The following is a 22,204-nucleotide window of genomic DNA, read 5'->3' as shown; positions in this document are numbered from 1 at the left end:
AAGCTCAGCTCAGCTCAGCTCAGTCGAGAAAAGAAGGAATTCATTGACAATGCAAACTCCGGAGAAAAGCGAGGCGCTCTCTCTCTCGCGCTCTCTCTCGCTCTCTCTCTCTCTCTTGTCAATTCCAGTCATGTGCAACTAATGTGACGCCGAGCTCGGGTCAGGACATGGATTAGGATGAAGCAGATCGGAAACAAAAGATTTGGAAGAAAGGACGAGTCGCTTACGTAGTTTTGCAAGAGCCACAATGTGAACTCATGTGAAGAGTTCAGTTAGTACTTCTACTTTTACCAGTCATTTTTGAATGAAACTATGCACAAATGTTCAACCTCGCAAGCCGTATCGTATCGTAGGAGTGCGCTGGCTTGATGCTAACATAACCGATGTTTGACTAAAAATTGAATCGGTACCTTTTCTGTTTTGACACAAGTATATTTAAATTTCAAATCATATCATTGAGCGATGCAGAACAACATCATAGCTTTTTATTCATTCATTTTTTGATTGACTTCAACTTGAGAAATCGGCTAATTACTTCTGCTACTCATTTTACCAACGCTGTACTTTTTTTTTCTTTTCTTTTGCACAAGTAACCGTAGTTGTCTTCGAGTACCAACTTCCGGTCGTCGTCTTTGACGTCACACGGCGGGAGGAAAAAGAGCTAATGGACGTCGCAGCTAAAACGTACAAAGTTTCAAGTCCCGAGCGACTCTTGCTTGGTTGGAGCGTAACTTTCTTTGGAGCCAGGTTATCTCGACAAGTTTCACCCGTGTCGTGTGTACAAAACGCGGGTTAACAGATTGAGTTGAGTTTTAGTTTCATTTCTTCGCCGAGATCACGTGAGTCACATGCTGCGTTCAATTCCCCCCGAATTCAAGACATGTAAACTGGTTGACGTGGGGGTAGCAACATTTTTGCTGCTTCTGAAACCAGCATAATAATTCACTTGATTTTTTTTTTCTCTCGCTCTCTCTTTAGGGGAAGCCCACTTCACCATCGGATGAGTGAAGAGGAGCGAGCGGGGCTGATCGTGTTTGAGCATGAAGTAGCCCTTCCGACGAGTGATTTGTGACAAACGTCACTGACGTGACGCCATCTTTAATTGCCGTCTCCATGAAATGGCGTCATCGAGGAACGACCGTCTCGTTTCTCCATCCATTTGTCCTCTCCCTCCTCGCTCCTCTCTCGGTTGGGAGGCGCAACCAACGGAGGAGCGAGGACCGAAGACCGAGGAGACCCGTGCGTGGCTTTTGCGGATTCCCAGTCAGCCCGAACGCGTCATGAGAGCAGGCTCCTCGGGCCGCCGCCAGTGTTCGTGCGCATGCGCACTGAGCCTTTCGGGGATGGGTCTAGCGAACGACTCAAGATGGCGACTCTGGCAAAAGCGCCAACACACCGAGCGAAGTAGATGAGCCCAATTGGCCCCGTTAGCGGTTTCCCTCGCGCCCGAGCGAGGCTTTGGTGAGCCATGACGAGCGGCCGCGTGCTTTGGAGACGGGATTGAGCGGGATTGAAGGAGCGCTACCGACGATGTGCGAGAGCTATGGCCGCTCGCTGCTGCGTGTGTCGGTGGCGCAGATCTGCCAGGCTCTGGGCTGGGACGCCGTTCAGCTAACCGCCTGCGACCTGCTGGCCGATGTGCTGCAGCGATACATCCAGCAGATGGGCCGCGTCTGCCATCGCTACTCGGAGCTGTGTAAGTGCACGTCGGCTTGACCCCGTTACTATTCTACAAACAGCGGGGGTTTGGGTTTGGGTTAGGTTTTTTTTTTTTTTTTCTTCCCCCCTTTTCCTTTTTCGCTCGGCCACGGGATCACGTTGTTGTTCTCAGACGAGCGCCGCCCAGGGGAAGTTATCGACAAGTACTGTACTCTACAGTTCCAGGTGTTCCCTCACTCGTACGTAATGATCCTTCGCCAAACAGAGCATAACATCGAGCTCGATTATTCGATACAATACAGCACGATTTCCCACTCTAAATTGGAACTTTTGTCCGTCGAGCGCAAGTCACGAGAACAAAGTCAAAATAAGCCAACCTGCCTCCATTGCATAAAACCCTAACCCAAGTAAACATCCCAAAACAAAAGCGGGCCTGGCCCGTGTGACCAGCACCACAACAGGAGGCTTGAGTACAATTTTCAGGTACTTGATTCTTCCAATTTGGTCAACTTCATATTTTGTCACACTGTCGATCAGTCCGCCCACCCCGCCCCGCGTTGGCGGGCGATTGAACCAAAATGGCGTTTCGGGGCTCACTAGATCACGTCTTGTCCTTTCCAGTTCAAAAACAACTTCATTGAACTGGCTTGAAATCAAAGTTTCAACCGCTAAAGTTTCAACCTTGGGCGAGTGTTTTTATGGCCGCACCCCTAACGCTTTTGTGCACGGACGTGGCAGACGGGAGGACGGATCCTGTCCTGGACGATGTGAGTCAGGCTTTCCGGCTGCTGGGCGTGAGTCTGAGCGAATTGGACGACTATGTCAGCAACCTGGAACCCGTGGCCTTCCCCCAGCAGCTGCCCACCTTCCCCGTCGCCAAGAACAACGTCCTGCAGTTCCCTCAGCCTGGCGCGCAGTTCGCCGAAGAGCGCAGGGACTATATTCCCGATTACATGCCGCCTCTGGTCTCCTTACTAGAAGGTGAGTTCTGCCGTCATCCCAAAGGCCTGAGCCTGTAACTCGTGTCTCCTTTTCCAGAAGAGGAGGAGGAGGAGGTCCTTCCCGACACGGGCACCTCGGCCGAAGCCATGCAGGTGGCCATGGAGGAGGACGAGGACGACGAGGACGAGGCGGTCAACGACGAGAACCACCCGCTCAAGAGGCCCCTGGACAGCCCCGACGAGGCGCTGGGCATGATGCCCACGTCCAAGCGGCCGCGCGGGCTCCCCGGCCTCAGCCCCGAGTGGGCCGCCGAGCCCCGGGAGCCCCTCACCTCCCTCAACCCTCAGCGCGTGCCTCCTCCTCCGGGAATGCTGCCTTCTCACGACGACCTCGAGCCGCCGTCGCCCGAAAGTCCGGCCGGGGCTCCGCCCTCCTTCAGACCTCAGCCTCCCGTCGGCCAATATCCCGATCCGAAGGCCCTCGGCGCCGCCAGAAAGCCCAAAGTCTCGCCGCCCGGGAGACAAAGGACTAAGTCCCCGAAGGGGCCCCTTCCCGCCTCGGGCAGCGGCGCCCTCGTGCATTCTCCCCCTAAAACGTCCAAGGAGAGGAAGAAATCCCCAGGCAGGACAAAGAGTCCCAAAAGTCCCAAAAGCCCCAAGGCGCCGCCGGTTGCGGCCAAAGCTCCTCAGACCCCGAGCAGGCTGGACGGCGTTCACAAGGCGCCGCCGCCCCTGTCGGGCAAAGAGAACATCCACCTGCGGCACGACGGCAAGGAGCCCGAGCGGGGCCCCCTCCTCAAAGCGGAGCCCGACAACGGCGCCATCGAGGACTCCATCAGCGCCGTCATCGCCAAGGCGTGTTCGGAGCGCCAGCCCGACCCCTTCGCCTTCTCCTCGGGCTCCGACTCGGACAGCAACGGCTTCTCCAGCCCCAGGAGGCTGACCATCATGGAGCCGGTTGCGCCCAAAGCCCCGCCGGGCGCGGCCGGCCTCTCGGCGCCCGGCGCGCCCGGCGCGATCGGCCTCTCGGCGCCCGGCGCGATCGGCCTCTCGGCGCCCGGCGCGATCGGCCTCTCGGCGACCGGCCTCTCGGCGCCCGGCGCGATCGGCCTCTCGGCGACCGGCCTCTCGGCGCCGCTCCACCTGCAGCCGGGCCTGGGCAAGTGGACCCTAGACGACTCCATCGACGAGGTGATCCGGAAGGCGCACCGAGGCGGGCCTCCGGCCCAGACGCCCGAGCGCCGAGAGGACGTCTCGTCCGGCTCGGCCTCGCCTCCCACGCCCGAACCCCTGCTCAAGGCCTTCCAGGAGAAAAGCAAGCTGGCGGCTGACGTGAAGAAGAAGCTGAAGAAGGAGCTGAAGAGCAAGCTGAAGAAGAAGGAGAAGCCCAAAGACAAGGAGCGGGAGAAGAGCAAGGGCAAGGACAAGAGCAAGGAGAAAAACAAGAGCAAGGACTCGTCCAAGATGCTCTGGAAGGACGACGAGCTCCCGGGCCAGCGGGACTTTGCGCTGGCCGCCGCCGCCGCCGTCAAGCTCAAAAGCAGGGACGGCGGGGACGGCAAGAAAGACAGGGACAAGCACAAAGACAAAAAGAAGGACAAGGGCAAGAAGGACAAGGAGAAGAAAGACAAGGGCAAGGACAAGAGCAAGGAGGAGAGGCAGAAGCAAGGCGGGGCCCCCGCCGAGCTGGCCGCCCTCTTCGCCCAGCGCCCGCCGCCGACGGCCCCCTCCGTGCCTGTCGTCCTCCAGGACGCCAAGAGCAAAGACAAGAAGAAGGACAAGAAGGAGAAGAAGAAAAAGAAGGAGCGAGAGAAGCTCAAGGAGAAGGAGCGCGACAAGGAGGAGAAGAGGAAAGACAAGGACAAACGGGACAAGGAGAGAGACAAGGAGAGACTCCGATTGGAGAAGGTTTTTCTTTCCCCTTCTTATTTTCCCAAACGAAATAGCTCGGTGGCCGCATCCGCGGACGTCGGTTGCCTGAGATGGGGGGAAAAGAAAAAAAAATGGCTTTTGTTTGTCCAGGTGAAGGCCGCCGACACCACGCCGCCGGTGCCGCCGGTGCCGGTGCTCCCCTCTCCGGTCATTCCCAGGCTGACGCTGCGAGTGGGAGGCCAGGACAAAATGTAAGAGCCTCCCTTTTTCCCACATTGCAAATTGAGATGATTTGGATTCCGTTCAAAGTTGAATCTAGCCAGGTGAGACGATGATGTGCCTCCTTTCCAGCGTCATCAGCAAGGTGCTTCCCAACTCGGAAGCAAAATCTCCAGCCCCCAAGACGCCCGGCTCCAAGTCGACTCCCGCCGGTCGTCCCCGCTCGCCGCCGCCGCCTCCCGTCCAGTTGCCGGCCGGGTCGCCGGCGCCGCCCCCCGCGCCCTCGCTGTTGTCGGCGGCGGCCACGGCGCTGTCCTCGCCCGCCTCCCTGAAGATGCCCGTACGCAGCGTGGTCACCGAGACGGTCAGCACCTACGTGGTGAGCGAGTCGACGGACGTGACGGCGCGTGACGCCACGTGACGTTTCCTACCACTTTGCTTTTAGATTCGAGACGAAAGCGGCAATCAGATCTGGATCTGTCCCGGATGCGACAAGCCCGACGACGGCAGCCCCATGATCGGCTGCGACGACTGCGACGACTGGTATCACTGGTACGCCGCTTTCCTTCCCGGTCCAGTTTTCTTCACCAAATCCCCCCGAGAAGATGGTGACCGTTTGCGCTCTGTCTTCAGGGTTTGCGTGGGAATTGTGGCAGCGCCCCCTGCGGACCAGCAGTGGTTTTGTGTCAAATGTTCCTGCAAGAAGAAGGACAAAAAACACAAGAAGAAGAAACACAAACCGCATTAAGTCTATGCAAAAAAGTGGAGCCTTTTTAGACAACAAGTCGGGGCTGGGTTGGGTTGGGCTGGGCCCCCGCTGGTGCATTTTTAACCAGCACATGATGATGATGATGATGATGATGATGATGAGCCTGGCAAAATGCTCACATTGACAATTTCTTCCTTCGTTCTCATTTCTAAATGTACATAATTACGAGCCTTCACCCCACCGGCAGTGTACAAATGTAAATACCAACTTTCAAGCCAAGTGCTTTTTTGTTTTTTTTGGGTGACTGCGTTTTCAGGTATGTTTTTAACGCTCTTTAATTTCTGTACATTTTTTTAAATTGAAAAGTTTGTATTTTATTTTGACTCCACGAATGGAAGGGCCGAAAAGGGTGCCCAAACGCCGCGTCCCGCTCCGAAGGGCCAGCTTGGAGCCGTCGCAGCGCCGTTTCCAAATGGAGCCTTTTTTTGGGCGCCGCGCTTGCCGTCGCTTTGCAGATTTGCCGCCGAGCGACAGGCAGACTTGAAAGACGCAAATGTTTGCAACTATCCCAAATTGTACTGTTCACTTCTCACTGGCTTATCGGTGGCTTTTTTTCCATTTGCCTTTCCCCCCAACAATAATAGACATTATTTTGACAAACCAGGTTTGGGAGCTTGACTTTCTTCTCTTACTTCTAGTTTCTTTTGACAGCAGATGAAGGGCAGCACCGATTAGCACGTGCGGGGTTCCACTCCTGTGTGGAGTTTGCCTGTTCTCCCCATGCCTGCCTGCCTGCCAGAGGCGGGCCCCACCCTGAACCATCCGATGGCAGAGCACATATAGCAAATACGGCACTGGGAATTGTGGCGCACTCCGTGACATTCATATAGGGCAGTACTCAACTACATGGCGCTTTAAAATAGGTTAGGTGATCTGAGGACCAGCAGCGCAACCCGTCAAATGGAAAAGCATCCCTGGCATTCTTCACTATTGTCCTTTTTAAAAACAGACCAGGATTAAACGTCAAACATGTCCAAACTCCCATTCTTAATATATCGTGATTGGTAATTCGTTCTGCCGTGGCCACCAGGGGGCGCTGCAATGCAGACCGATGTCATACACTCGGAAGAGTTTCACAACACTCCCGATTTGCTAGCGCTCGGTTCCTTCCCAGCACTGCAGTGTGGCCTCTGTACGTTCCTCGAGTTTTCCCAATGTGCCTGTCGAATATGGAGCTATTACCGGGGGGTGTACGGGTGTGTGCAAGTACGAGTTGTGTAAAGTGAGAGCGCAAGCGGAGGCAAAGAGTGTGTCAAGAGCGCTGTCCAAGGGGGAGGGGGGGGAGGCTTTGGTATCAGCCAATGGGCGGAGCTGCTCGATGGAGCGAGCGAGGGAGGGAGGGAGGGAAGTCGGCCGGCTGGCCGGGTGCACTCCGGGGCGGAACGAGGGAGCGAGCGAGAGCAAAGCCGAGCAGGACAGGAGCGCGTCCGTCCGTCCGTCCGTCCGTCCCCGTTTTGGCCCAGGTGGATCTTTTGCCATGTTGGAGCATTCCTCCGAGCTGGCTCTGGTGCAGAGTCTGTACGCCAACAGCATGCGCTGCCCCCCCGTCGTCAGGAGTGAGGAGCTGCCCATGAGGTACGTCCGTTTGCCCTTCCTTCCCTTGCATCCAGCTGCATGGCTTTGCGTGGACGCGGACGGGTCGTGGCTGACAGATAGAGAAGACGCATTTGTTGGAGTTGATCAAGGCCAGCTGGAGCTTTTCCCTCCCAGCTAGCTGCGTTTTGGGATCTGCTCAGGAATCAATGCAAATGGCACGGACGGATCGGGACTGGTGAAAAAGTTGCCCTCGTCTGTGGCTTGGGCATCCTTTTGCAGCAGCACCTTGGGCTTCCTTTTGCACTCGAGCTCGCCAATAAGAAATGAGGCTCCCGCCTTCCCTCTCCATTTCGAGAACTCACTACCCGACAGACAAGAAAAAGTGCACCTTCCAAATGTTGCTTTTCTCTTGTTTCAATGCATGCACGACTTGCACGAAACGTCAACAAGAAACGCGTGTCACATGTGCTGGTGGTGGGATTACATAGTCCCCATTTGAGATGAAGGAAGAGGAGGACGTTGGAAGACGCCTCAGAGGCCCCAAACTTTCCCAATTGGACAGAGGCGCTTCGGCTCTTCCAGATATACCATTTCTTTCTTTCGTTCTTTCTGTTTTGTGATTGGAATTTGGAGATGCAATTGCCACATGATGGCAGTGAGCGCACCTCAACTCGGGCAACCGTTGGGTAGAAAGCCTCAGACTCTTTAACGCTTCCCCCAGTTCGAATGTACTTTCCGGCAAAATGCAAAAGCAAGACAATGGGGGGACGTGGGGACTCAGCCGGATATCGTATTAATCGTTTTTAATCTTTTTTTTTTTTTGTCTGCATTTTACCGCCCCGGGTGGCCGGATTGAGCAGCGCACCCACCGACCGTTGAATGAAAGCGACAAAACGGCGTCATTCTATGCGATCAAATTGCTTCATGATTGTATGTTTGGATGAAGCCAAACAAAAAATACGTTCCCAAAATGTGTTTTCTGGGGCGTCACGGAATGAATTCAAATGGCGAGGAATTCGTGTTCCTTCCTGCACAAGAGTCAAAGGCAATTTTGGCGTGCCTGCCGCAGCTCTCGTTGCTCGGCCCCCTCCTGGATTTCATGAAAGCACGCTCGCTCTCCCGAGAGCTTTTTATAGCCTGCCCCTGAGCGGCAGTCGCGCTAATGCGTGTCGCAAAGTGGGCCGGTCGCGTGCGTGGAGGGGGCGCCGTGATGCGTGCGGGGGTGCGTGCGTGCGTGCGTGCGTAGCGAGCTGCGGAGCTGCGACGCTGCGTGCAGACTTGGGCGCGCGCTCGCGAGCTCGCTCTCTCTAATGCCTTGAAATTGTTGCCGCGCGCGGACGTTTCGATTGGCCGCCTGATCAAATCTTGGGAATGAGCAGCAAATGCATGAACGCTTTACCTGTCCCCCCCCCCCCCCCCCCACCCCATAACAGTTTTGAGGCCTCGCCCCGCAAATCTCGGATAACAAAAAGTGATGGGTCGCCCCTACCTCCCCCACTGCACAAGGGGAAGCGTGACCTATGAACCTCAGGAACGGAGGTGGCGGCGGTTTCATCGTGGGATTGCAATTCGGTACGCCTGCCAAATACGACGAGGAAAAAAAGCAGGCGCTGGCCAAAAGCTATCTGCGCTCTACCCAAATCTAGCTGGAATCGGAAGGTCGCCGGCTTGGCTCCAAGTCGTTTTAATCAGCGGTAGGAAATGGAAAGATGGCTAATTCATCGGAATCCACCGATTGGAAAATGCCACCGTGGCTTTTGAGTCCCATTTTCAGATTCGCAGGCGCTCAAATGCAAATCCTTAGGTGGCCGGTTCCAATCCGGTGCGAAAGAACGCTTTTCCAGGACTGGAGAATTCCGGTGGGAGATTCCTTTCCAATGGAGAATCGTCCTCGGTACAGTCACAAAGCACTTTGCTACTTTTTGGCGAAGCAATATGTAAAGATACACGAAGCTCCTTCTTGAGTCAAGGAACCTAATTTGCGGCCCTGACCAGGCCTTTGCTTTCCTGCAGCGCCGCCCGCCCGCATCTCGCTTTCTCTGCTTTTCTTTCTGTGCGCTCGCTCAGTGCTTGCACAGCAGGAAGAGCGAGCAGGGTCGCTCTTCACATGCACTTGGACGACCAAGAAGAGGAGGAGGAAGAAAGAGACGCCCCCCCCCCACCGCTCCCTCCCCTCCCCTCCCTCCCTCCCTCCCCTCCCGTCCACTCCCTCCCTCCCTCCCTCCCCTCCGCCTCCTCGTCGAGTGTCTCTCGGCAGTCAGTCGGCCGGCACCTGTTCTCGCTCGTCGTCTGCTTTGCCTTCATGCGAGAGAGCGCGGACGTTCTCGCCTTGTCCTCATTGTTAGAATAGACGGCCGTTGGAGATTTTTTTGGGTTATTTTTATAGCTATTTTTTATATCACAGCGAGAGTATGACTTCGACGTCGTATAGCCTGGATTACCTACCGCTGACCGATAGTCGGTTAATGGCTGCGGGCGATACGATGTAAGTACCTGCATTATTTGCCCCCTTTTTTTGATGTCCTTGTTTTGTTGGTGTGTTCGTTTGGTCACGCTTGGATGAAACGTTTGGGTTTGTAGCTCCTAGCCGCTTAGCCCAGCCGGATGAGCTAACTGCTAACGCGTCGAAATGGCCCCGCTAATCTCACTCGGAGTTCATCGGAGGAGCACATCTCGGTTGGCGTCGAAGAAATTCGAGCGAGCTGCCTCCTCGAGCACAAACCAATTCGACGTTGCTGGCTTTGAAGGCAAAGACCAAACAAGACACAAAATGGAGAAGCGCTCCGTGCGCGTGCGTGTCGTTAGCTTAGCAATATTAGCGAGCGCGCGACAACAGCTAACTCGGGTGACATGTGCTTCGCACTCGCTTATATTATTGAATCAAATCATCAAATATGGCCTTTGTAGGGGGACTTGCTGCAAACAGTTGGACAAGTTGGGCGTGCTGACGCCGTTGCGGGCGGGCGAGGGAGGGAGGGAGGGAGGCCACCGCACGCACGCACGCACCGTGCGGCGCAGTCCGCTTTGTCAACATTTCAAAGGGGAAGTGAAGAGCTCGCTCGCTCGCTCGCTGGCTGGCTCGCTCGCTCGCTCGCTCTCTACTTCTTGTTCGCAACGTCTTTGTTTGCTTGTCAATATTCGCGCTTATTGTCTCCCCTGTCGACTGGCTGGCTCGGTTCGGCAACTTGTCTTCCGCCCATGTCGGGAAGGCTTATCTAACCGCGGAGCCAACCCACGTGCTTCGTTCGTTCCATCATTATTGAGTCTCGAACGGAGGGAGATCTTGTGACCACCGGGCCCGTGTAAACAACAGGCCCGGCAAGACAGAACCAAAGGCCTTGGCACGGGCCCGGCCCGTCCTTTAAAAGTGGTCGTCAGTTGGTGCCAGAAACCTGGCCGAGGACCAAACGCTTGTTTCAAAAGCTCGGGAGCCGAGGCAGACCGACAACCCGACCGGTCGGTCCGTCGGCCGGTGTCTTTATCCACCAATGGAGGAATCACAACCACACTGGAAGTTCTCCCATCATTGCGAAATACTTTGAAGTTCTGATATTGCCATCTTGTGCCTGAGATGCTCCCTTCCATAAGTTATCTACTTCAAAAGACACGGCATGTGAGCGGGCAATTTTGCAAAGTGAATCAAATAGACGGAGGATCGGCCTAACGGCGAGTTGCCGAAGTTGAAGATCGGCTCCTTTGCGTCCCGATTTGGACCTTTTCCCACTTTTGAAAAGGTTTGAGAAGATGATCATTTCCCTGAAACGGCCAACGACCCTCAATCAAAGTCAAAGTCCGCTTTATCGTCAATTTCTTCACATGTTAAGAAACGCAAAGAGATCGAAATTACGTTTCCCACCGATAAGATGGATTCCGCATGTACGACGAAGTGAAAGCCAAGCGCTCTGATGGGGGAACCAACCCAAATAGTTTTGTTTTTTTATCCAAAGCGGGATAGGCACACGTGACAAGGTTTTGGGGTCATTCCTTCGGAAGCACTGGAGTTCCAGTGCGGTCGGTCCTGTTCATTCTTGGTTTGTGCGCCTCGGAGGATTTGAAGTCCCATTTTGAAACAAAGGCACTGACTTTGAGGACAGAGCTGACTGGCAAAGCCAAGCCAAGCCAAGCGTGTCTTTTCATTGCATCGGGAGATGCGGGCCGACTTCTCGAGACTGCTTGGAAATGCCACGGTGCGAGATTGACAAACAAAGAGACACCAGAGCCCCGGCCGGTAGCGCCTTGGCGCAATTTTGCCCTTGTTAAAAATAATGGCGGCGTGTTCAAACGTCGTCCTTTGAATGAGGCCACTCGGAAGCGGGCCCTTTCCCTTCCGATTGCTGATTTTGTGGAGCAGCTACCTCGTGCAGCCTCGCGCAGGCTAGCGCCGCGCAGCGCCGCGCAGTGTGCCGGCTATTTTTAGTGCGGGCTGCCATTCGGCGGCGGCGCAGCCTCCTGTCCTCTGCCCGACATTCCTCCGCAACACAGAAGACGAGTCCGGCGACGTGGCCCGTCGGGTTTTGCGCAGCGACTTCCATCATCCTTCCATTGTCTCGATGGCCTCCTTTGAGGTGGTTTTCCCAACGCGACGTTACGTTCACGGAGGTGGCGGGCGGGCGGGCGGGCGGGGGGGCGGAGGCCAACGGCCAGTTGTCCGACCTGACGACATACGTACTCTGCTTTCACATTTGGATGCGTCGCTTAGCACCAACAATCGGACACATATGTACTGCTAATGGATGCTTCTGTACTATTTATTCCACCCCAGGAGGGGAGGCTGGGCCGGGCCAGGCCAGGGGGTCTGTTTCTCCGGCATTTCTTTCCATTTTAACCATGCGCTCTTCCTAGCAACCGAGCGCCCGCGGCAAAATGGCGGCCGACGGCAAGAGTGAAGAAATTGTGTCACGCGCCCACCGGGCGCATATTCCCAAGCACCCCCCCCCACACACACACACACACACTTGAGTCGGCCCATTGTGCTCGTAGCCGAGTGACGGAGAGCGGACAGAAGATGCGATTGTTCCCCCGCCGCCGGAGAAGCCGCGGCTGGTTCGCGCCCCGCGCCATCACCGGCCGGCCGGCGCACCCGAGGAGGAGCACAAGTGACGCAAAGTGGCTCTGGAGTCACTCCGCTCTGTCGACGGCTTCGAGGGAACCTAGCCCACCGACTCGGAGGAGGCGTGCGTCGCTGGCTAGCATGTCGTTCAGATCCCTCAAGGACTTTGGCGTTTCGGCCGAACGTCTGGGCTCCATCTGTAAGAGGTGGATGGCTCGCGTCCAAAGGTCGGTGGGTTGCTGGGTTTGGCTGTCCGTGCTTGGATGCGGGGCCGGTGCCGTCACCGCGGATCCCGGATAGATACCTCGGGCGGGCGGGCGGTCGAGCTCCATTGGAGAAATGATGTGAAATGACAGCTTGAGTTTGGGAAGGAGCGGGCGGGCAGGCAGGCGGGCAGACGGCCTTTTTCTATGTGGCCTCCGGCGTCGCCGAATGCTTTGAGCGCTCGGAGCGCCCGCTCGTGCTCCGCGTTTCAAACTTGAAGTCAACAAACGGCTATTGGAGACAAATTGGAACGAAGGGGTCTGAAAACAGCAAAACAAGATGGCGCCGGATGACACTAGCTTTTGCTGTCGCCGGAACAAAAGGGCCAAATCCCCACTGACGTGGCACTTTTGATGTCTTAAGAGCTTTTGCTTATTTGTCCTCTTCCCAGCAACGGCATGAAGATGAACGGGTCGTCGGAACACTTGGATCAGCCGGACCCGGACTCCATCAAGATGTTTGTGGGGCAGATCCCTCGCTCCTGGTCAGAAACGGAACTCAAGGAGCTTTTTGAGCCTTTCGGAGCCGTGCACCAGATCAACATCCTTCGCGATCGCACGCAGAACCCCCCTCAGAGCAAAGGTACGCCTCGCCTCCTTTAACTTGCCGTTCGGATGCGTGTTGGCAAATGAAGAAGCGCTTGATTTGCATTCGGCTAAACGTTTTTGACACGCGGGCGAGGCGGCGCTCTCTGCAAAGACCTGGCGGAAAGAGTGGTGGCACGCCAGGCCAGGGCAGGGCAGGGCAGGGCACGGCACGCCGGGGCAGGGCAGGGCAGGCGGGGTTGCTCAAAGCCTGCTTCTTTTTTTTTTTTTTTTTTTTTTAAGGCAAGGCCGCTTCCCGTCTTCCTGCTTGGCCCACGGACGCTCAGCTGTGATGGCCTATTGACATGTTAATGTCTTGGAAGCTAATCGCAGCTGCAGCGTGATGCTCTCAGGCTTATTTGCTGGGGTCGTCACTTGCGCTTTTGTTTCAACGCCGCCCGTTTGCTTTTCACCGTAAAGTCCTCCGATTTGGCACCGAGCGCGGGTTGTCAAACAATCGTGGTTAAAAAAGTCGACTGTCTCGTGCGGGTTCGGCGTAACGCTCCCCGCGCCGCCCCGCGCCGCCCCGCCCCGCCCCCAGCATAATACACACTATGTAGGTCAGAGACGCTGCAGTGCTCCACTTCCCCAGCCCAGCCAAAGTGACAGGCTGGAACGCCACCGGCTGGGACGGAAGGATGAGAGGCCCCATCCCCCACCCCCATTCTTTCTTTCTTTCTTTCCTTCCTTCCGCCCCCCCCCAGCCACCCCAACCGTCTGAATGCGTGTCCGCTTTCAGATTGCGTCTTGACCCGTGGGCATCCGCTGAGAGGCGTCCAAGCCCCGCCCCCAAGCATGACCCGTCACATGTTGCTGACATGTGACGTGCGTGCGTCCCTTTGAGCTTTTTGGAATACATTTCAACGTGGCGGCGGGCGCCTTTCGGTGCGTTTTGACAAGGATGCTCTTTTGAGCTTCCAGCTGCCGTTTGGTCAATCGCTGCTTTCTTCCCGCTTTGGTTGCTTTCCAACGCTGCGAGCATTTTTCAAGCCGGCAAATTGGTGCTCAGCTCACTTTTGCAATTGTTTGTCCCTCTCTCTCTCTCTCTCAGGATGCTGTTTTGTAACTTTTTATACAAGAAAAGCTGCGCTGGATGCCCAGAACGCCCTGCACAACATCAAGACCTTAAGTGGGGTGAGTACACAGGACACGGACGGGGGCGGGGCTCGCTCGTGCGGAGCGGGCTCTCGCCGCTAGCCCCGCGTTTCGCCCGCCACCGGCTCAGCGATTCTCGCCGGCAGCCATAGCGAGCGAGCCATCTGTCTGCTTCTCCTCGGCGCTTGTCCAAAAAACCCCCACTTTATTTTCTTTTTTTTTTACATTTCATACGCACAAGCCGTGGTTATTTATTCTTTGGCGCGCAAGGAAGGTGGAAAATGGATTGAGGCTCCACCAACTGAAGAAATGTCAGCCCAGCCTCAGCCTGCCTCACTCGCGTCCCGACCAGTCAAAGCTTCCGAGCTTGTTGTCGTGCGGCCCGGCCTATTTATAACGCGCTGCGTGCAGACAGAAGGCAGGGGAAAGAAGAAGAAGAAGAAAAAGACAACCTCTCGCCTCCCAAATGCTGCGATAGAGATGATGAAGCGGGTGGCCGACCGAAGCGGGTGGCCGACCGACGCGGGCGGGCAAGCGGGCGGGCGGGAGCGAGCTTGACGCCAAAGGTGGCAGGGTTGCTCGCCGAGTGCCATTGTGGCCGCTTGCACTCAGACCAATTGAAAAATTGCTTCCCTCCCTCCCTCCCTCCCTCCCTCCCTCCGTATCTATCCACAGATGCATCATCCCATCCAGATGAAACCAGCCGACAGTGAGAAAACCAGCGGTAAGTGTGGCTGCCGCACCTTTTCCACACGTTGAGCTCACGGCAGCCTTACGGGAGGGCAAAACGGATCCGCCCGGAGGCGCAGACGTGACGGCGAGCGAGCCGGCAATCTTTCTCTCGGCGCGCAATCGAGTTGGCTTCGTTTTGTTCTCTCGCCAGCCGTGGAAGACAGAAAACTCTTCATCGGAATGGTTTCCAAGAAATACGGCGAGAACGAGGTCAGGATGATGTTCTCGTCCTTCGGCCAGCTGGAGGAGTGCCGAATTCTGCGCGGACCCGACGGGCAGAGCCGAGGTAAGCGGCCCCTCCCTCCCTCTGGCACCGCCCGCCCGCCTCTGGGATAGCGTGAAATATGACGCGCAATGCAACGCTGCCGAGAGCCGCGCGGCAACCTTTCAAGCTGCCGCGTATCTGGACTTTTCTCAGCCGGCACGGCCGCCCGCCCGCCCGCCGCACACGTCAAACGGGCTCAGAGCGCTTTTGAAATCTCGGTGACCATCGTGAGTGGGTGTATTTGTGTGCGTGCGTGCGTGCGCGCTGTCTACACAGCCACCCACCCACCGACCTACCTACCGACCTACCTACCTACCTACCTACCGACCTACCTCGTGGGCACTGCGGCCGGCCTGTTTTGAATGTACCGAGTCACTGTTCTCATGTCTTAGTGTCGTGTGGTCTTCTTTTCTCTGTGTGCTAACCAGTCCGGGTGGGTGTGTGTGCATTCTCTGTGACTGTAATGTGTTTTTTGGGGGTTCATAACGAGTTGTCCAAACCTTTTTTGTCTTGTTTTTGTTTCTTCTTGTCCCTCCCTCCCTCCCTTCCTCCCTCCCTCCTTCCCTCCCTCCCTTCCACCCACCCCCTCCCCCTCCTATTGTCCTCCTCCTACAGGCTGTGCGTTTGTCACATTTGCTACCAGGGCAATGGCACAGAATGCAATCAAAACCATGCATCACTCTCAGACTATGGAGGTATTGTATCCCCATCAGCACCGATTTCAAATCCCCCCCCCCCCTCCCACGTAATCTGCTGCCCCCTTGTGTTGGAAAGACGTGAATACCAAAAGCTATCTCTAACAAATTGAAATTCTCGGAAGACCGGCGAACCCCTCGCACGATGAGAATGGAATTGTATCGCTAGCTCGGCAGCGCGGCGACTTTGAAACGAGCCCGAGCGAGGTGGCAATAATTTCAATGGAGCGTCAAAGGCAGTCGGATCGTCGACCCGCCGGCGGGCAGGATGAAAATTGGGCCCGGCCGGCGGCCGGTATGGCCATCCGCTCCGGTCTGGTTCTGGTCCGGTCCGGTCCCCGGACGGCTCTTTAGTCCGCCGCTGACGTTGCTCTGGCGCATGTCCCTTTCTTGTCCTCATGCATCTGTTTGTGCCTGTCCCATTGCGGAGACTGCGTAGCGTACGGCGCCGCCGTCCCCACCCCAGTCCCCGCCCTCTCGGCGTCTGCTCCGCTCTGCTGCCGTTTGCCTGTTTTTGGTTTTGGCTGTCTTCATTTGTCGTCCGTTGACTCCGAGGAGGGCGGAAAGAGCTCGGCGTGGCCGCGCCCTTTCTGGAATGCCACCCGGCTCCGCTATGCATGGCACATGTCCTCTGCGTGTTAGCTTTCATCCGTAGCAACGCAGCGGCCGTAAAACGAACCTCGGGGCGCGCCCCTTCCCCTCTCCAGCCCGGATTTGTTGATATCTCTGGAAGCAAATTGATTTCTTCTGAGGCGCTTTCTGCTTGCCATCCCTCCTTCCAGGGCTGCTCTTCGCCTCTGGTGGTGAAGTTTGCCGACACGCAGCGGGATAAGGAGCAGCGTCGTCTGCAGCAGCAGCTGGTGCAGCAGATCCAGCAGCTCAACAGCGCCTCCACCTGGGGGAACCTGGCCGGCTTGGGCAGCCTCACCCCTCAATACCTGGCCGTAGGTGGCCGGACGGCTGGACGGACGCTTTGAAACGCAGACTGGGTGCTAACCTTTCCAACTTTGCCCTCAGCTCCTGCAGCAGGCGGCTTCCACAAGCAACCAGAGCAGCTTCAACAGCATTCAGAGGCTCGGTGAGCGACCTTGCCGTACCTGCCCCCCCCCTTTTTCAGCGCTTAGCAAATAAACAAGGTGGCTCTGCGTCTTCATTCTAGGGGTGAACCCTCTCCAGCTGCAGAATTTGGCCACATTAGCCGCGGCGGCGGCCGCCGCGCAGAGTTCTGCCAGTCCCACCTCGTCCGCCGGCCTGTCGGCCGCCACCGGCGCGCTCGGAGCTCTGGCCAGCCCAGGTGACTTTGCGCCCGGCCGGCCAGCTGGCCGGCCGGCCGTCCGTCTGCGTGACGGACACGTTTGCTTGACTTTGCGTCGGCGTGTGCTTGCCCTCACCAGTCGGCTCAACGGTGGGTTCCGGTGCCAGCGCCGCCATGAACACATTGGCGTCTCTGGGCACCTTGCAGGGTCTCACCGGGGCCTCCGTCGGCCTCGGCAACCTCAACGCTCTCGCCGCCGGCGGTAAGTACGTCTCGAGTGGCAAAGTGAAGTGACGCGGCAAAATGAATCAGTTGAAATTTGGGGCTTTTCTCGGCGCGACCGGCGCACTCCTTTGCCAACGCCGAGAACCCAGTCGCAAAGGACTGGAAACCGAGTCGCGGCAACGCCGGTTGTCGTGCTCTTTGTTTTTATTGCCCCCGCATTTGTCCGGCTAGCCCCTTAGAAAGCGAGCGCGCGCGCACGCACGCAGGCAGGCAGGCAGGCAGGCACGGCGCGCGTCCTCACACTTTGTCCTCGGGCGCAGGCATGGGGGCCCTGAACGGCGGCCTGGGCTCGTCCATGGCCAACGGTTCGGCGGCCACGTCCATGGACGCGCTGAGCCAGGCCTACTCGGGGATGCAGCAGTACGCCGCCTCGGCCCTGCCCTCGCTCTATCCCCAGCCGCTCCTGCAGCAGAGCATCCCCGGCCACCAGAAGGAAGGTGAGTTTGGGCGCCCGGGCCCCCCCCCCCCCCCCCCCCCCTTTCTAACTCCGGCCTTTGTCCTCGCAGGGCCCGAGGGCGCCAACCTCTTCATCTACCACCTGCCGCAGGAGTTTGGCGACCAGGACCTTCTGCAAATGTTCATGCCCTTTGGGAACGTGGTTTCGGCCAAAGTCTTCATCGACAAACAGACCAATTTGAGCAAGTGCTTTGGTGAGCTCATTGGTTTGAAATGCTCGCTCAGCTCGTCCCGCAGAGTAACGCCGGTGCTTTTGCGCGCTTGCAGGCTTCGTCAGCTACGACAATCCCGTCTCTGCGCAAGCTGCCATCCAGGCCATGAACGGCTTCCAGATTGGAATGAAGCGGCTGAAGGTTCAGCTGAAGCGTTCCAAGAACGACAGCAAGCCCTACTGATCGCCCTGCCCCGCCCCCGCCCCTCCCCCTCCTCCCCAGCTCCAATGCTAGCAATGCTAGGGTAAGTTGGCCCTCCGGCCAGTCACCGCAGCACAGACTCAGTGGGGAGGGGAAGGGCGGGGGGGGGGACGGAGAAAGGAGCCCGTCCGTGGCTTTCCTTCAAAAAACAAAAGTTTGCAATGATTTTTTGGGGGTCTTGTATTTCATTCCTGCTGTTTTATCTTCAATATTTTAATGTATGATTATTTATGACTATCACTGGAGTCCATAATGTTGCTGGGGGGAACTAGCGTTGAGCGCCAGGTGGTTTTTTTCCTTTGTTTTTTGTTTTGTTTGTTTTTTTTTCTGCTTCTGTTGACTTTCTTTTTCTTCCCATGCCTTTTTTCATTGCCTTCAGCTGACGCTTAGACGGGTTGACTAAGGATCACGTGGGTTTCAAAGTGCTCAGTGTGCTTCTTGCGTACTTCTCGTCACTCGTTTGGATGTGGCTCGCTCTTTCTTTCAAGTCATTCCTTCCTTCCTTCCTTCCTTCCTTCCAGATGGATCTTTTGGGTGCCAAGTGCATTGCATGTTGCGAGTCCATTTTCTCTCTTCCTCCCGTCTCGTCCCGTCCCGTCCGTGTATTGTTTTTGTGTGTCGGCAGAAGACGCGGTGTCGTTTAGCGATGACCGCCCTGCGTCAGGGTTCCCCTGAAAGCGCCAAGTATCGGAACGGCCGTGGCGGCTTCTGAACGCGCTCCAGGTTCAAGCGCATGCCAGTTAGCAGCACCATATCCGTAAATTGACGGTCAGGGGTTCCCGTGCGGTCGTGACCTGTTTTCCACGTATGTATTGAGTGTCGGGCGGGAAAGAAAGAAAGAAAGAAAGGGAAGGTGCGGTTGCGATGGATTGCGCAGCAAATTCCAACAATTGAAGACATTTCACAAGCGCTTTGCTTTTGGGGGAACCCTACTGTGTGTTGGTTGCTCGGTTGGTTGTTGTTTTTTTGTGCCTCATGGCTAAAGCGATTCTTGTGCTGTGGCCCTAACTTTCTCCTCTTTTTTTCTCTCTCTCTCTCTCTCTCTCTCCCCCCTCATGTTTTATTCCTTTGTTTTGATTTTAGAAGCAATCTCCATGCCTGTTTGCTCATCATTAGCCTAGCATGTCTTCATGATGTTGAAAGGCGCGTTCCCCGCTGGCCTCCTCCTCATCCTCACCACCACCTACCTACCTACCTACCCACCCACCTACCCAACCATTGTCTGTGATGTCTCTCTAAAGCTCGTCTGACCAATACCTGGCCCCGCCCACTTAGTTCAACCTGACTCGTTGCTGCATGCATGTTCATCATTTGTTGTGTTTTGTTTTGTATAAAAATGTGACAGGATGGGAGAGAGAGTGGTCAAGCGAAATTAATGTGAAAACGTACCTGCGTTCTTTTTTTTTTTTTAAACCTGTGGGATTTCTTATTTGCTTTCTTTTTGTAATACCTCCGGGTAAGGGTAAATACAGGGATTGGCACGCCGGCTGTGCTATTTGGTGCCATTAGCAATATGTTGAAGAAACGAAACCACTTTTTTTCTTTCCCCTCTGACCAGATAACAACCCCCGAATGAGAGCTCAGCATTTAGCGGGTAGTGTAAAGCGTTTGTTTTTTTTGTCCTCCTCCTTTCGTCTCCATCGAGACTATTTGAAAGGAAATGTTGTTTTCATTGACGCAACTTTTTTTAAACTACCAATGGCACAATAAAAGGTACATTTGCTCAGTTTGGAGAAATGACTACCTACACGAGTCAACTTTTTTAGAACTGATTCACAACTAGACAATCTGTGGTTGAAATGCACACTTAGATTACCTATATTTTATACCATTGAATCTATAGAGGTCTAACTAACAGAACCCAGACAAAAACGTTGGGTTTTTTCTAGATTTATGTTGTTGTGTCATCTGTGTTGGGAAAGGGAGGGAGGGCTGTACGTAGTGTTTCAAAATCACCTTCATTTCTGCTAAATTGAAGCCGCACTTGAAGTTGAAAATTCCTCTGCATGCGTAAGAATTTGTCGACGATGACTCGGTACGTCTTGTTGATTATTATCTTTTTTTTTGTTTTCCCCCCCCCTCCCCCGGACGCTTTTGTGTTTTGGGATGCAATGTTTGTTAATCACGCAGATGCCAGACAATGTCATTTTGTTTTCTTGTGTAAGTGGCCACGTGTGAAAAGTTTGGAAGTTGCGGGAGGGAGCCCCTGAAGACGAGAGCGCCGGGACAAGCTTCTCGTGGCCACCGTGGCGGGTGGACGGTGTTGGTTTACAAATACATTCCACTGTTTCCACACAAAGTTTACACTTGCCTGAACGGCATCCTTCTTTTATTGTACCACCACCACCATGGCGGCAGAACAACCCCCCACGTGGGCCACGTCCCCCTCACCAATGAGTTGCCAACTCAGGGTTTTTCTTTGGTGCGTGAGAAACAAATGGTCACGTGTACAGCTTCTTCTTTTCTTTTTGTCACCTTGTATCCAGGCAGGCAGGCAAGGCCAAAACGAACAAGCCGAGCCCCCTTACTCAAAACGCGTCATCTGGAGCTAAGCACAGCAAGTACGGGAGCTTTTCCCGCCTTGTTGAGGGCGGTCAAGAAGTAGTGCACCCCAAGAGTTCCTTTTTTGAATGCTTTTTACAACAGTGTTTTTTCTATCTCTATTTAATGCAATACAATAATGAAAGTGCCATACACGTCTAGAAAACTGCCTACATGTACATCCTTATCGGGCGGGCCTTGGTTAGATTGCTGCACTTTGCCTTTTTTCTGTCACTCGCCCACCCCCCTCTGCGTATGGTGTCGTCTGTAGGTGAAACAAAAAGCACCCCCTCCCAATTATATCTTCATAGCTAGCGTATATTTGAAGGTGTGAGCGCATGCACTGGAACACTTTGCCACACCGTGTGGACTTGAGTTGATGTTTCTGAGAACCACTTTGTTAGTCAGGCATTGTGCGTGCGCGTGTCTTATATATACATATATATATATGTGTGTGTGTGTGTGTGTGTGTGTGTGTGTGCGTGCGTGCGTGCAGTGAAGTATTTAGCGGAGGACACACACAAAAAAGCACAATGTACAGATAAGATGTACAGGCAGTCTCACTTCAGGGGCTTCCATCCATCATCAAATTTTCCGCCCTTGTTTGAATTCTCAAGTGCTTTCATTTGGGACACCATTTGTAGATGCACAAACCTATGGGGACGTGGGTTAAGTTAAGGATGATGTAATAGCCGTGTTGCTTTTCGCTTTTCTTTCCTTTTGTCTCCATGAAAAGCCAAAGTGGGTGCATCTTCTGTTTACTTTGTGAGTGAGGGAGGGTGGGTTTGAAAAAGGAAAGGCAGAAAAGCAAGAAAAAAATAAAGACACAAATCTAGGGGCGTACACACACACACACACACACACACACAGGCTATTTTCCAATTTCTACAACTGGTTGTTCACAATGTCTTTTGTACCAGTGACGCTTTTTATATTGGAAATTAAAAGAAATGATGGAAATTGTCTGGCCTCTCAATGTGGCCTCCTGTTTTGCTTGCTATTACGTTCATCATTGTGTGTCTTTCAAAGAAAACAAAAAATGGCCTGCTTTTGACTTTACTCTCCTGGGATTAGTCTTTTTTTTTGTGTGTGTGTGGGGGGGGGGGGGATCATCTAACTGGTGGTAAGTTTCATGTTAGTGCTTGTGCTGTCATCTGGATTTTTCACAACGTGAGCGGATAAATTGTCTTAGTTTAAGAGTTAACTGTTTAGTTTGAGCCTTGCTTTGACCTTTTTAACAACAACAACAAACTGTGTGTAGATTCTTGATTTGGTGTGTTTTTTGTTGATTTCCCTTCCCCATAGCAGAGTACGTAGACAGAAAACTCTGTTCTTGGTCGATGTTTGTTCATATGTGGTGTGTTTCTTTGCCTTTGTCTCCAGATTAAACCATTTACCCTAATATGGACGGCGTCTCTGTGTGTGCCGTTTGTTGCGTGATGTACAAACATTGCCGAGCGACCCCCGTGTGTTTGTGCGTGTGAGAGAATGTGGCGCGTTTTGCAAAGCCCTTTCATTCTCAGTTGTCACGTCGGTCTCGTCGGTGTGGATAACTTTGATGCGTGACCCGTGC

General features: G+C 54.7%; 2 protein-coding genes across 5 annotated transcripts; both read left to right on the top strand.

Annotated features, from left to right (window-relative positions):
* Positions 1-50: 50 nt before the first annotated feature.
* On the top strand, positions 51-6,411 carry taf3 (TAF3 RNA polymerase II, TATA box binding protein (TBP)-associated facto). 3 transcript variants are annotated; one of them, XM_085913583.1, is made up of 9 exons: positions 51-839; positions 979-1,696; positions 2,398-2,640; positions 2,698-3,590; positions 3,624-4,508; positions 4,623-4,723; positions 4,824-5,070; positions 5,137-5,243; positions 5,325-6,410. In XM_085913583.1, exons 2-9 carry the CDS (start codon positions 1,531-1,533, stop codon positions 5,437-5,439), a joined length of 2,757 nt encoding a protein of 918 aa, XP_085769709.1. In that variant the 5' UTR covers positions 51-839; positions 979-1,530; the 3' UTR covers positions 5,440-6,410. The 3 variants fall into 3 exon arrangements, with proteins under 3 accessions (XP_085769709.1, XP_085769708.1, XP_085769710.1); XM_085913582.1 differs by having other exon boundaries at positions 2,698-4,508; positions 5,325-6,411; XM_085913584.1 differs by lacking the exons at positions 51-839; positions 979-1,696 and adding an exon at positions 1,731-2,142 and having other exon boundaries at positions 2,698-4,508; positions 5,325-6,409.
* A 500-nt stretch (positions 6,412-6,911) lies between these two features.
* LOC147054954 (CUGBP Elav-like family member 2) lies at positions 6,912-22,033 on the top strand. 2 transcript variants are annotated; one of them, XM_085913889.1, is made up of 14 exons: positions 6,912-7,035; positions 12,702-12,892; positions 13,946-14,028; positions 14,665-14,713; positions 14,873-15,007; positions 15,602-15,681; positions 16,464-16,625; positions 16,699-16,759; positions 16,841-16,975; positions 17,076-17,198; positions 17,482-17,658; positions 17,728-17,871; positions 17,945-18,133; positions 19,174-22,033. In XM_085913889.1, exons 1-13 carry the CDS (start codon positions 6,938-6,940, stop codon positions 18,070-18,072), a joined length of 1,566 nt encoding a protein of 521 aa, XP_085770015.1. In that variant the 5' UTR covers positions 6,912-6,937; the 3' UTR covers positions 18,073-18,133; positions 19,174-22,033. The 2 variants fall into 2 exon arrangements, with proteins under 2 accessions (XP_085770015.1, XP_085770016.1); XM_085913890.1 differs by lacking the exon at positions 6,912-7,035 and adding an exon at positions 9,229-9,481.
* Positions 22,034-22,204: the final 171 nt, after the last annotated feature.

This window comes from Syngnathus leptorhynchus, chromosome 6 (genome assembly GCF_054491065.1).
Source record: "Syngnathus leptorhynchus isolate UIUO chromosome 6, UIUO_Slep, whole genome shotgun sequence".
Taxonomy (NCBI): domain Eukaryota; kingdom Metazoa; phylum Chordata; class Actinopteri; order Syngnathiformes; family Syngnathidae; genus Syngnathus; species Syngnathus leptorhynchus.
Note: the sequence above shows the minus strand (reverse complement) of the source record. Positions and strands in the feature narration are given on the sequence as shown.

What these genes read in the sequence shown, in the direction of transcription:
- taf3 (XM_085913582.1), top strand. Translation starts at nt 1,531, where the DNA reads ATGTGCGAGAGCTATGGCCGCTCGCTGCTGCGTGTGTCGGTGGCGCAG. An exon ending in AGAGACTCCGATTGGAGAAG is followed by an intron (nt 4,509 to 4,622) that starts GTTTTTCTTTCC and finishes TTGTTTGTCCAG; the next exon opens with GTGAAGGCCGCCGACACCAC. An exon ending in GTGGGAGGCCAGGACAAAAT is followed by an intron (nt 4,724 to 4,823) that starts GTAAGAGCCTCC and finishes CCTCCTTTCCAG; the next exon opens with CGTCATCAGCAAGGTGCTTC.
- LOC147054954 (XM_085913889.1), top strand. Translation starts at nt 6,938, where the DNA reads ATGTTGGAGCATTCCTCCGAGCTGGCTCTGGTGCAGAGTCTGTACGCC. An exon ending in ATCACTCTCAGACTATGGAG is followed by an intron (nt 15,682 to 16,463) that starts GTATTGTATCCC and finishes CCCTCCTTCCAG; the next exon opens with GGCTGCTCTTCGCCTCTGGT. An exon ending in CAACAGCATTCAGAGGCTCG is followed by an intron (nt 16,760 to 16,840) that starts GTGAGCGACCTT and finishes TCTTCATTCTAG; the next exon opens with GGGTGAACCCTCTCCAGCTG.